Here is a 12,336-nt window from a genome sequence, read left to right as displayed (position 1 = left end):
ATCTTGTTCTTTGTTTGTGTGCAGCTAGTTTGCATGACAGAGTTGTTCGGTCGTCGTATTCTTTATTGTTTTGTTGGTTCGTAAGTTTCACGTTGTGAATAAAATATGTGGAACTCAAAGAACGCTGCGCCTTGGTCTCATCCTTCCGACGACAACCATTACAGAAGATCCCACCACAAAAGACCAAGCAGCGTTTCTTGGAGGAGTGGACATGGGAGGAAATCCTGGACGGCAAGGGACCCTGGGCACAGACAGGAGAATATCGCCGTCCTAAGGAGGAGCTGGAGGCAGCGAAGGCGGAGCGGAGACGCTACGAGGAGTTGGCTCAACGAGGCGTGCACGAGAGGAAGCCCCAGAAATGTTTTGAGGGTGGGGCACACGGGGAGATTGGCGGAGTTAGGTTATAGACCTGAGCCAACTCCCCGTCCTTGCCGTGGGGAGAGAGTGACCGGGCAGGCACCGTGTTATGCGGTGTCCCCAGTGCGCACTCATAGCCCGGTACGCTATATTCCAGCTCCTCGCATCGGGGCTAGAGTGGGCACCCAGCCAGGACGGATGGTGCCGGCTCAGCGCATCTGGTCTCCAGTACGTCTCCTCGGGCCCGGGTTATCCTGCGCCATCTCTACGCACGGTGTCCCCGGTTCGCCAGCACAGTCCAGTGCGGCCTGTTCCAGCTCCCCGCACTTGCCGGGCTACAGGGGGTATCCAGCCAGGACGAGTTGTAATAGCTCTGCGCTCCAGAACTCCGGTGCGCCTCCACGGTCCAGTGTATCCTGCGCCGGCTCTGTGCAAGGTGTCTCCAATGCGCCTGCACAGCCCAGTGCGTCCTGTGTCAGCGCCTCGAACGTGCCGGGCTGAAGTGGGTATCCAGCCAGGAAGGGTTGTGCCTGCTCCACGAACCAGGCCTCCTGTGTGTCTCTCCACTCCAGAGACGTTCTCCAGTCCAGAGCCTCCAGCGACGCCCTCCAGTCCGGAGCCTCCAGCGACGCCCTCCAGTCCAAAGCCTCCAGCGACGCCCTCCAGTCCGAAGCCTCCAGTGATGATCCATGGCACGAAGCCTCCAGTGATGATCCATGGCACGAAGCCTCCAGTGATGATCCATGGCACGAAGCCTCCAGTGATGATCCATGGCAAGAAGCCTCCAGTGATGATCCATGGCACGAAGCATCCAGTGATGATCCATGGCACGAAGCCTCCAGTGATGATCCATGGCACAAAGCCTCCTGTGTGTCTCTCCACTCCAGAGACGTTCTCCAGTCCGGAGCCTCCAGTGACGGCCTCCAGTCCGGGGCCTCCAGCGACGCCCTCCAGTCCGGGGCCTGTTACGAGGGTGCCCAGTCCGGGGCCCGCAACGAGGGTGCCCAGTCCGGGGCCCGCTACGAGGGTGCCCAGTCCGGGGCCTGCTACGAGGGTGCCCAGTCCGGGGCCCACTACGAGGGTGCCCAGTACGGGGAAAGCTACGAGAGTCCCCAGTCCGGTGTCGGCGGCGAGGGTCCTCGCTCTAGAAGCGTCACCTAAGTGGGCCAAGCCAGAGGTGGAGTGGGGTCTACGTCCCTCACCAGAGCCGCCACCGCGGAGAAATGCCCACCCTGACCCTCCCCTATAGGTTCCGTTTTTTGCGGCCTTTGGGGGGGGGGGGGGGGGGGTACTGTCACGCCCTGACCATAGAGAGCTTTTTATGTCTCTATGTTGGTTTGGTCAGGGTGTGATTTGGGTGGGCATTCCATGTTCTTTATTTCTAGGTCTTGTATTTCTTTGTTTCTGGCCTCGTGTGGTTCCCAATCAGAGGCAGCTGTCTATTGTTGTCTCTGATTGGGGATCATACTTAGGCAGGCCTTTTCCCTCCTTCTGTGTGGGATTTTGTTCTTTGCTTGTGTGCAGCTAGTTTGCACGACGGAGCTGTTCGGTCGTCGTATTCTTTATTGTTTTGTTGGTTCGTAAGTTTCACGTTGTGAATAAAATATGTGGAACTCGAATAACGCGGCGCCTTGGTCTCATCCTTCCGACGACAACCGTTACAATAGCGCCTGAATGCATCGACTAAAACATGTCCATTAACATGACAAAGTGTCAAATGCAACAGTGAGTAATTAACAGATTAAAGGAAAGAATGTGCTAAACACAAATGCTGTAACACTTTATTTTATTCCTGAGTGTAGCCGGCCCCTTCAATGCTATCACCATCAAAACCCCCTATCGGTGTCCTATTTTCATCTTTCAGTGGCTATGTTTTGCATGTATTAGCCTACACAGGATGTGTCTTCATTATTCTATGTATTCTTGGGGAGTGAGAGAGTACAATCTATGGAGACAACAGTAGAGAATCAGACCAAAGGCCTTGTGTAGGTCTACTATTTTCATACCACCCCTTGGTAGCTCTCATGATCTGTCTATGAAACATATCTGATATATTCATATTCTGTACTGTAGTCATATGGTCAAGAAGAAACCCTGACTTCCATGTGCAGAGTGGAGTGGTTTCGGAAATTCCAATTTAAATGATTATTATAAAAAAAATGTAATGTTATTTTAATATTGCAAAATTAACATATTTAAGTAGAGTAACAACAAGTGTATAGTAAGTTCTGACCTAAAGACATTGCTGTCCATTGTTTCAATGTCCCAAAAGACTCAGAAATGAGACTACAGCTTTAGTTCATTTTGGACAAGTTTTCCCCAATATTCTAAGAGTCAGATGTATTCTTCCAGTTTTCACTTTAGTGTATACTGCCCTTCCAAGCAAAAAGGCAATAACTGCTCATAGTGTGGAACTGAGAAAAAGTAATTTTATTTACCTTGGTTTCACAGTAACCCACTGCAGTTACTGCTAATATGACCCCCATTTTCTCCGTAACACAATACAATAGTGGCAGTGTATCACATGATGAAGCATGTATTTAATGAAGCAAAAATTACATTAACTAATTTTTGACCAAATTAGCAGTTACTGCGTTTTTGCCTGGTTGGGCAGTATAGCTGTCCATGATAAACAGAAGTCAATGGTTCTTTCCTGGGTGACTCAGGAGTTCTGGTCTTCCACAAAGGCTGGGTTACACATCTCTCCCCTGTTAAGACAGAATCTGCTGGTCTGAGGGCATATGGGCAGGTGGATGTAACGGATGTAGCTGCTCCTAGTGAGATGCTCCAGCTTGTTCCCGGCACAGCCATGCTTGGGGACCACCAACAAATCCTCTTCCTGTTTGGCCAGGAAGTCCTCCAGCTTGGCCTTGTCCTCCTTGCGGCTGCCCCAGGACAGCTTCCCAAGAGGGTGGGACATGTGGCCGCTGGATACTCTGTTTCCCATGGGACAGGAGAAGGTTACTGAAGACAAGTAGAGGGGTAGTCTGTGGATCACAGAGCACATGAGATATGGAAGTTAAACACACTGTAATCAGTGTCATGTGAGAAAAAAGGACATACTGGTGCTAGTTGTTAAACCCACCTACAAATGCTGCCTGCCAACAATTGTACGAATGTGTTGAGGGTAAGATGTCATGAAAACATAATTGAGCCATAAAAACTGCAGCAATGTAATTTCTTACCAGTGGTTTTGCCTCCGTGGGTGACTTACTCTGTTTATGGCAGAGGTCCTGTAGGCCTTAGAGAGGTGTGAATGGGCCTAGTCGCCATCAAACAAAAGGTTTCACTCAAATCTATTTTGACAAGATGAATGTATCAATCAGAGGATATCTTATAAGTTGAAACAATACCACTTCGCTTCATCATTGCTGATGAATGCATTTGGCTCTCAATCAATTTAAGATTGGTGGTACAAAATAATGGGGAAAAGCAAAGGTATTTCAAAATATGTAACTTGTAAACTTGCAAATATTGTAAAATGTGTGGAGAAATTAGAGAAGGTGATATACACGCAACTGGCAAGTGGCTGGCGTGGGGCCCAGCATGATGACTCAATCACGATTTAAGACATTGTTTGGATGGCTGACCATTTGTGGACTATCCCAGGGGTCAAACAAACCTTATCTGTGGCAATCTCAAGGAAGGGAGGTTCCCACAGAAGTTCTGGTAGCACGGACACTGTTGGAGCTGTGAAGACAGATGAAAACATGAATTCGACTAAAGGAATGTTACTGTGTGAATTGAATTGTCATGTTTGGATAGTTTCATGTTTGGATAGCTATGCATGTTGATATATTTTATTATACTTTATAAACTGGGTGGTTCGAGCCCTGAATGCTGATTGGCCGAAAGCCGTGGTACATCAGACTGTATACCACGGGTATGACAAAACATGTATTTTTACTGCTCTAATTACGTTGGTAACCAGTTTATAATTGTAATAAGGCACCTTGGGAGTTTGTGGTATTTTGCCAATATACCACGCTGAAGGCTGTATCCAGGCACTCTGCGCTGCGTCGTGCTTAAAAACAACCCTTAGTCGCGGTATATTGGCCATATACCACACCCCCTCTGGTCTTCTTGCTTTTAAGTAAGTGCTATTGATGTTTTGTTACAGGGAAACTGTGTTATTTTCTTCATCGGATGGCAGATACGTAGCTCATAGAGGCACAGGGGTGTGCTCCTATCATTTCAAATGAGTTGATTAGAATCTGGGTGTGTTGTTCCTGTCTTTTATTTTTACTAGCAAGGTGCCAATAAATGTTAATAGAGGTTGGGAGTGAGTTTCTGCTTGAAATTGGTTAGATTCCTCCAGAGACGCACAGGGCCTCTTGCATTTATTCACATAATATTGGAGTCAGATTGATAAATGTAGTTTATTATTATATTCAACATAATTTCTACATAATGGCTGGAGGATTTCTACACCTAATATTGGTGCATTGGATTTGTTCACATTCTAGTCCTCTACTCCTCTTGCTCATCATTCATATTTCACATAAACATATGTAATACCTTCCACAAACCAACAGGAGGAGACGTGGTGATTTACAGAGGCCACCACAACCTGAGAACAGGAAGACAAGTGGAGACAGCAGCTCCTTGGTGACTAATAATTACTTCTGCTTGACCTTTATATTCTTTGAGTACTTGATTTGATTGATTTAAGTTGATTTATGACAACAGAGGTGTGTTTTTCCCCGCACAGTAGATCAATGTGAAGCAGAGTGTCCCAGTAAGAACATAAACTGTGGTAGAAAAAGGATGAAACTCAAAGTAGATTGGGAGATTCAGGAACAAACATTACAGACTATATTAAAATGCAATGAAACACAGATATTTTTATTTGATCACATTTACACGGTTCATATTTCATCAGCAATAAAATGCTAATTAATTACTTAAAAATCATACAATGTGATTTTCTGGATTTTTGTTTTAGATTCTGTCTCTCACAGTTGAAGTGTACCTATGATAACAATTACAGACCTCTACATGCTTTGTAAGTAGGAAAACCTGCAAAATCGGCAGTGTTTCAAATACTTGTTCTCCCCACTGTATATAACATTTAGTTTGCGGAAAGAATTTTGAATAAGAATTTGAATGGAAAAACTTGAATCAAGCGTTGTTTTGCATATATCAGTTCATAAACCCCGTGCCATGGAATCAGCATATCGAAAATCTCTTCCCAACTAACATTTTGGTCCTCAAATAAAACTGATATTTTTTTTTTGTCAAATATCTTTTTTGACAGTATTGTTGTTCTTTAATAAAGGCAGACAAACGAGTTCCTTACCTTCTTCCACTTGCGTCCTCCATTTTTGCGGTAATTCTGCAATCAGCTTATTGTAATTTTGGGTAGAGCAAACATTTCCATATGCAGAAGTATGTGGACACACCTTCAAATTAGTGGATTTGGCTATTTCAGCCACACCCATTTCTAACAGGTGTATACAATCGAGCACACAGCCATGCAATCTCCATACACAAAGATTTGCAGTAGAATGGCCTTACTTTAGAGCTCAGTGACTTTCAACGTGCCACCGTCATAGGATGCCACTTTTCCAACAAGTCAGTTCGTAAAATTTCTGCCCTGCTAGAGCTGCCCCGGAAGCGTCTAGGAGCAACAACGGCTCAGCCGTGAACTGGTGGTTCCAAATCTCCTCTGGAAGCAACGTCAGGACAATAACTGTTCATCGGGAGCTTCATGAAATGTGTTTCCATGGCCAAGCAGCCACACACAAGCCTAAGATCACCATGCGCGATGCCGAGCGTTGGATGGTGTAAAGCTTGCCGCCATTGGAGTCTGGAGCAGTGGAAATGCGTTCTTTGGAGTGATGAATCACGCTTCAACATCTGTCAGTCCGACAGACGAATCTGGGTTTGACAGATGCCAGGAGTACGCTACCTGCCCCATTGCAAAGTGCCAACTGTACAGTTTGGCGGAGGAGGAATTCTGGTCTGGGGCTGTTTTTCATGGTTCGTGCTCAGCCCCTTAGTTCCAGTGAAGGGAAATCTTAATGCTACAGTGTACAATGACATTCTAGACGACTCTGTGCTTCTAACTTTGTGGAAACAGTTTTGGGAAGGCCCTTGCCTGTTTCAGCATGACAATGCCCCCATGCAAAAAGCGCGGTCAATAGAGAAATGGTTAAGATTAGTGTGGAAGACCTTGACTGGTCAGCACAGAGCCCTGACCTCAACCCCATTGAACACATTTGGGAGGAATTGGAACGCTGACTATGAGCCAAGCCTAATCGCCCAACATGGGTGCTGACCTTACTAATGCTCTTGTGGCTGAATGGAAGCAAGTCCCCGCAATAATGTTCCAACATCTAGCAGAAAGCCTTCCCAGAAGAGTGGAGGTTGTTATAGCAGCGAAAGTGGGGACCAACTCCATATTGATGCCATGATTTTGGAATGAGATAATGAACTCGTAGGTGTCCACATACTTTTGGTCATGTTTGTTAACTGCACATGTGACATAACTCCACCTTTCCTATTCATAATATCATTAACAAAGACAATTTCTTCGTAAAAAAAAAAGTTATTTTTTTTAATCAATTAGTATATTTGAATTTAACCATATTATGTTGTAATATTAGTTGTGTCTTTTCTGGAGGATGAAACTGGAATTGCAACCAGCTTTGTATGGCTTGTTATAGAAAGGACAATATTTTGAAAAAGGTTCCATTTTCAAGTAAGTGAAAGTGAAAGGTTGTAATCTGGATAAAGGAAAAAAGGAAATGTTTTAACAAGGGGTGATCCATTCTTACTAATCTACTGGAGAACCAGTTCTGCTTTAAGTATAACTTTTGTATGATTGATGCTTTTAGTGAGAGGTTTAATGCATTAATATTGAATAATTTTAGCCCACTCAAACTCAAATTCATTATATAAATAACAAAGAGCTGCAGTCGGTTTTAGAATGGGTGGCAAGTAATAAGATAGTAGTGTCACGCCCTGATCTGTTTCACCTGTCCTTGTGCTTGTCTCCACCCCCTTCCAGGTGTTGCCCATCTTCCCCACTTATCCCCTGGGTTTTCTGTCTGTCTGTGCCAGTTTGTCTTGTTTGTCAAGCCAACCAGCATTTTGTTTCTCAGCGCCTGCGGTGCCCACCCCCCCCCCCCCCCCCCCCCCCCCCCCTCCTGGTTTTTGACCATTGCCTTTCCTGACTCTGAGCCCGCCTGCCTGACCACTCTGCCTGACCCTGCCTGTCGTACTGTACCTTGGACCCACTACTCTGGATTATCGACCCCTGCCTGCCTTGACCTGTTGTTGGCGTGCCCCGGTTGTTACAATAAACATTGTTACTTCAACACAGTCTGTACTTGGGTCTTACCTGAAACCTGATAACTACTAAATATTTCAAAAACTTAAATCATTGTATTTGGGACAAACCATTCACTAAACCCTAAACCTCAACTAAATCTTGAAATGAATATTGTGGATTTTTTCAAATGTATTTATTCATTGCCTTATTGGAGGGGGAAGGAGGTTGTGAGAATAGTCAGCTCATCTATTCAGTAATTAACATACTTTAATTTACAGAATTCATCTTGTTCATCAATTAGGCATTGGAAATACATTAACACTTTACACATCCAGTGACATTTAATTTCAAGTATATTTCTGCCATGTTAAAAATGGGATTCAATAGCCTTTATGTTGTACAGAATGTTAAAATAATGTGAAAGCTAACAATGCCAATGATTTGAAGCAATGTACAACACTTGCTTAGATTGGCAGATGCCTTGCCAAACATCCATGCCTCACTGACTCACAGGGCCTTGAAGAGAGAAGTGGATGGGTGTGGGTGTGTGTAGGGGTTATGGGATGGGTGTGGGTGTGTTTTTTTTACGAGAGCTGTCCCTAAAATGAAATGGCTATAGTGCATTCCACAGGTGGCTGCAGCATTACACTAGTGGGGGTGGAGGGGTTGAGTTAACCCTACACAATGTGAAGCCCCAAGGGAGCATCTAACAAAAGGGGCTATTCAATAAAATCCATTATTAATACACACAACCGGTAGATAGGGTAGACTGGGGAGATGGGGGGTGTGGACAATGACAGGGAGGCTCCTGTTACGATGGAACTAATAAATAGAACGAGGCAATGTCCAGAAGAGGAAAGGGGAGGGGAAAGGAGGGGAGGGGAGGTAAGGAGGTGAAGGCAAGGTGTCTCTCAGTGGAACAGGGCCACAGAGACCATGGATGTCAGCAGGAGCAGGAGGCTCAGTCCGATGCTCTGGGCGTTGTTACATAGGTTTCCCTCGCAGCACTTCATTTCAATGCCCATGGTGGGCCCCAGTGCTCCTGACATGTCTCCCACACAGATGCTCTTGGAGGCACATCCCTTCATTGTCATCTTATCGCCAACCACGTTCACTAGCAGCACACATAAGACAATATTACTGATATTCTCAAGACTCAATGCTTCAAAGGCCAGTCAACTCCTGATAAGTGCACATTGGATAAAACTTTCAGCCCATTCCGTTATGGAATACACCAGGAGGTGCCGATTCTGTAGGTACCAGATTACATTTGGACCTGCGAAATATGAAGCTATACCGTCCACTAGGGGCAAAGTGAGTGCCTATTACCATCTAGTAGGCTTGCTAGGATGTTGTCGTTGGGGATGGGGTGTTTAAGCTGCAGGCTCTGGCTCTGAGAGACGCGTGTTCAATTCCAGTGCTAGGCACTCAGTAGTTTTTTTTAAGCCTTTCCCAAACCTTAACTTAACCAATCAGAATGAATGCATAAACAAACCTAAGTTTAACCCTACCCCTAACCTTAGCCCTAACCTTAACCATTGGGAATGAATGCCTAAACGTACATGTTAGCTTCACTTTTAAGGAGTTTCACTGACAGCTAAGATCACCACATGGCGTAATTCTGTTGCTGCAGTTAGGCCACGGGTTGGAGGTTTATTCTGAGATTGGGAAACTTTCAGTGCACTAAACATTCAATTAAAATACTGTACATGAAGTTTTTACTTGCTCAGGGTAACTGCATGCTATCAGAAACCAAGACTATATAATCACACAGAATATCAAGCACTCCTCATCAGAGTAGGCCTATTATCATACATTTGAGATGTGCAGACTCATTTTGTATTATTCTGTACGTAAATCTGAGAACTCAAGTTAGTATGAAATGTTACCTTTCATATAGTATGAATTAATTTGTGGATGTCCCTCATCCATTTTGTATAATATGTTACAAATTGCAATTCGTACAATATGTTATGAATTTTCAAAATATGCAATATTTTGAAAATACGAATTTACTAAACATATGATATGTTACAAATTCCAATTTGTTGTTGCTATCATTACCTATGTGGCTAGTTGGCTAATCTTATTTTAAAGAACTAGGGGTTAGGGTTAAGAGTTAGGGCAAAGGTTATCTAAAAGGATTAGGGGAAAGGTTAGTTAACATGCTAAGTAGTTGCTAACTAGCTAAAATGCTAAAGTTGTAAGTGATGAGATACAAACATGCACCCTTTGGGTTGCTAGATGTTCGCATTATATGCCCACCCATCCACCCTCCTTACGTGTTTGCCTTAAGTAACATTCTATCTGATGTAATTATACCAAACATAACATATTATCCAAATTATGGGTGTCCCGGAATTACGTTTACTATGTTATGTCTAGTCTATGAGATCAGTCAGAGACTAAAGGAAGAGGCTTTAGGAATGTAAAGAATGTGCGGATAACGGCGCGCCATTAATCTGACACACAATACCTATTGTTGAGATACAGCGGTCCTCGTCTCCCACACAGCTCAGAGCGCTCGTGCAGTCCGTTCCGGTACAGGTGAAGCACTTCTTGCCATTTGGGGTGGTTTCAGTAGATTCTACAGGATAGGTGATTCCACTTTTCACTCACAGCTAACCACAAACCAAAATAGCTTCATTCTATTCCTTATAACAGCCTAATTCAATTATTCCTCTGTTGAAAACACTTGGCAGCTGTTAAATAATTTCGCTAAATAATCGTTTGGTTCTTTTCATTTTTAGGTAGACATGCCAATTTAAGAATTGAGTTCAAGTCTAATTCATAAACTCAAACTTTCCTCATAGAACTATCAATTAAAACAATTAATTTCAACTCAACCTTTCAACATGGTATCAAATCGAATGTTTTAATAGTAGCATTTATTGACGCTACCAGACAATACATTCTAATTGAGATAGTTACCAGGGATGCTTTGGGAGTTGCAGAGGTCTGTATTGCAGCATTTGCTGGCGATCATAGTGCGCGTCATTCCGAAGTTCACTGATGCAGTGAGACACTGTGCAGGCACCGAGCAAGACTTCATGTTCACATCGGATACTTTTGTACCACCTGGAAATAGAAAGAAGAGGTCGAGACAAGCAAAAAAAATACAGGTAAAAAAAACTACTAAATGTTTGTTTTGTCGTCAGGCTAAAACTTGTGAGCTAAATTAACCTGCCTTTAATTTACCCATATAGGATGTAATCCGCGTGTTTCCACATTGGGTTGGACAGTCAGTCTCCATATCCGTGCATGCTCCCGATTCTCCCGGTGTGCACTCAAAGCACTTGAGTGAATATGCTGAGAAGGTGAAAAGTTACAGCATCCCATTACTTGAAATTCCGTTCATAAATTATCAGGGATATAATAGACTAAAATGTGGACACTTTGTTCATTGGCTGAAATGCATTTGTCGTTCGGTAAATTGATCAATGCTGTTGAAGTTAGATGTATTACATCTTCATTATAGTTCTAAACTGTTTGCTATAGGCTAAACTGAAATTGCAAAAACGTATAATAATTGCTGAACTTGATCTTCAAAGCAGTAATAAGTAATTTAAAAAAAGATATGGGCTATATATATATATGTATAGACATTTAAAATAAATGATCATCAAAATGCAATTTAACCGTAGGCTATAGCCTAAATTGTTTCTTACCTTTGGGGAGTAGCAAGCTCACGAGGATAGGTACAATAAGGTACATTTTGACTTGGAGCTGAAGGAGGTGAAATGATTTAGTGTGTGTCGAGTTACAGCATTTATCTGTTATCATTTAGAGGTGTGGTATGTTTGTCGAGAAGCATCCACACTCAGAGCTCGAAATCCAATGTGTTCAATACTTGAGCTTTGAATACAGTGTTCTGTTGCAAAACATACCATTTGTAGAATGTGGCAATTTCTTGAATTTTCACATTTAGTTTTCTGTGTTTTTCCAGCCTGGAATTAAAATGCATTCCCTTTTTACTGTTTTTCACTGCTCAATGTTCTGTAAAAACATTCACAATTTCAAAATAAAAAAATACATGTAAAAAAATATAATTTTATTTTCGAATAGGTCTCCACCAACTTTGCACACATCTTTCACAATTTCTCAAAGTCCGTTTTTGACTACAGATCATTGCAGTCAAAAAGATGTCAGCCCCATTGTGAATATGATTTTATTCCTTTTTATTTATGCTGTTGTGTTTACTGTTGTTAAATCTGTCTTTTGTCTTTGGCAATGAGAAAATACTAATTTAATAACAGCAAATAAAACAAGTTAAATTATAGTCACAATGGCGCTATAGGTGACTCAGGAGTTTCCACTGTCTTGTCTGGGTAAGAAACAGTTTTCTTTCAATAAGAAAGTGTGGTTTTGGACTTGTGTTTTGTGTTATAGTCCTGCTAAAAGGAGAAAGTCTCTCCCAGTGTCAGGTCTCAAGGAGACTGGATCAGGCCTAAAGGCATCAGCATGCTTCAGATCGTCTGGCGGCTAGCCAAAGTCGGGTAGGTGAACAAAATGAGTGTGCTTGCATACTCCAAGACCTTCATTTGAAAAAACAAGAAAAATCAATCAATCAAATGTATTTATAAAGCCCTTCTTACATCAGCTGATGTTACAAAGTGCTGTACAGAAACCCAGCCTAAATCCCCAAACAGCAAGCAATGCAGGTGTAGAAGCACGGTGGCTAGGAAAAACTCCCTAGAAAGGCC

The 12,336-nt window shown here is 43.2% G+C and overlaps 1 protein-coding gene across 2 annotated transcripts; it reads right to left on the bottom strand.

The window, feature by feature from the left end:
• Nucleotides 1-2,513: 2,513 nt before the first annotated feature.
• LOC129857286 (urokinase plasminogen activator surface receptor-like) lies at nt 2,514-11,586 on the bottom strand. 2 transcript variants are annotated; one of them, XM_055925372.1, is made up of 6 exons: nt 11,302-11,586; nt 10,832-10,942; nt 10,565-10,711; nt 10,110-10,220; nt 3,980-4,047; nt 2,514-3,344 (listed from the first exon to the last, which is right to left on the bottom strand). In XM_055925372.1, the coding sequence occupies exons 1-6, from the start codon at nt 11,414-11,416 to the stop codon at nt 3,132-3,134; spliced, it is 765 nt and encodes a 254-aa protein (XP_055781347.1). In that variant the 5' UTR covers nt 11,417-11,586; the 3' UTR covers nt 2,514-3,131. The 2 variants fall into 2 exon arrangements, with proteins under 2 accessions (XP_055781347.1, XP_055781348.1); XM_055925373.1 differs by lacking the exons at nt 2,514-3,344; nt 3,980-4,047 and adding an exon at nt 7,759-8,747 and having other exon boundaries at nt 11,302-11,553.
• Between the last annotated feature and the right edge of the window lie 750 nt (nt 11,587-12,336).

The sequence above is a fragment of the Salvelinus fontinalis genome, chromosome 6 (assembly GCF_029448725.1).
Source record: "Salvelinus fontinalis isolate EN_2023a chromosome 6, ASM2944872v1, whole genome shotgun sequence".
In the NCBI taxonomy this organism is placed as follows: domain Eukaryota; kingdom Metazoa; phylum Chordata; class Actinopteri; order Salmoniformes; family Salmonidae; genus Salvelinus; species Salvelinus fontinalis.
Note: the sequence above shows the minus strand (reverse complement) of the source record. Positions and strands in the feature narration are given on the sequence as shown.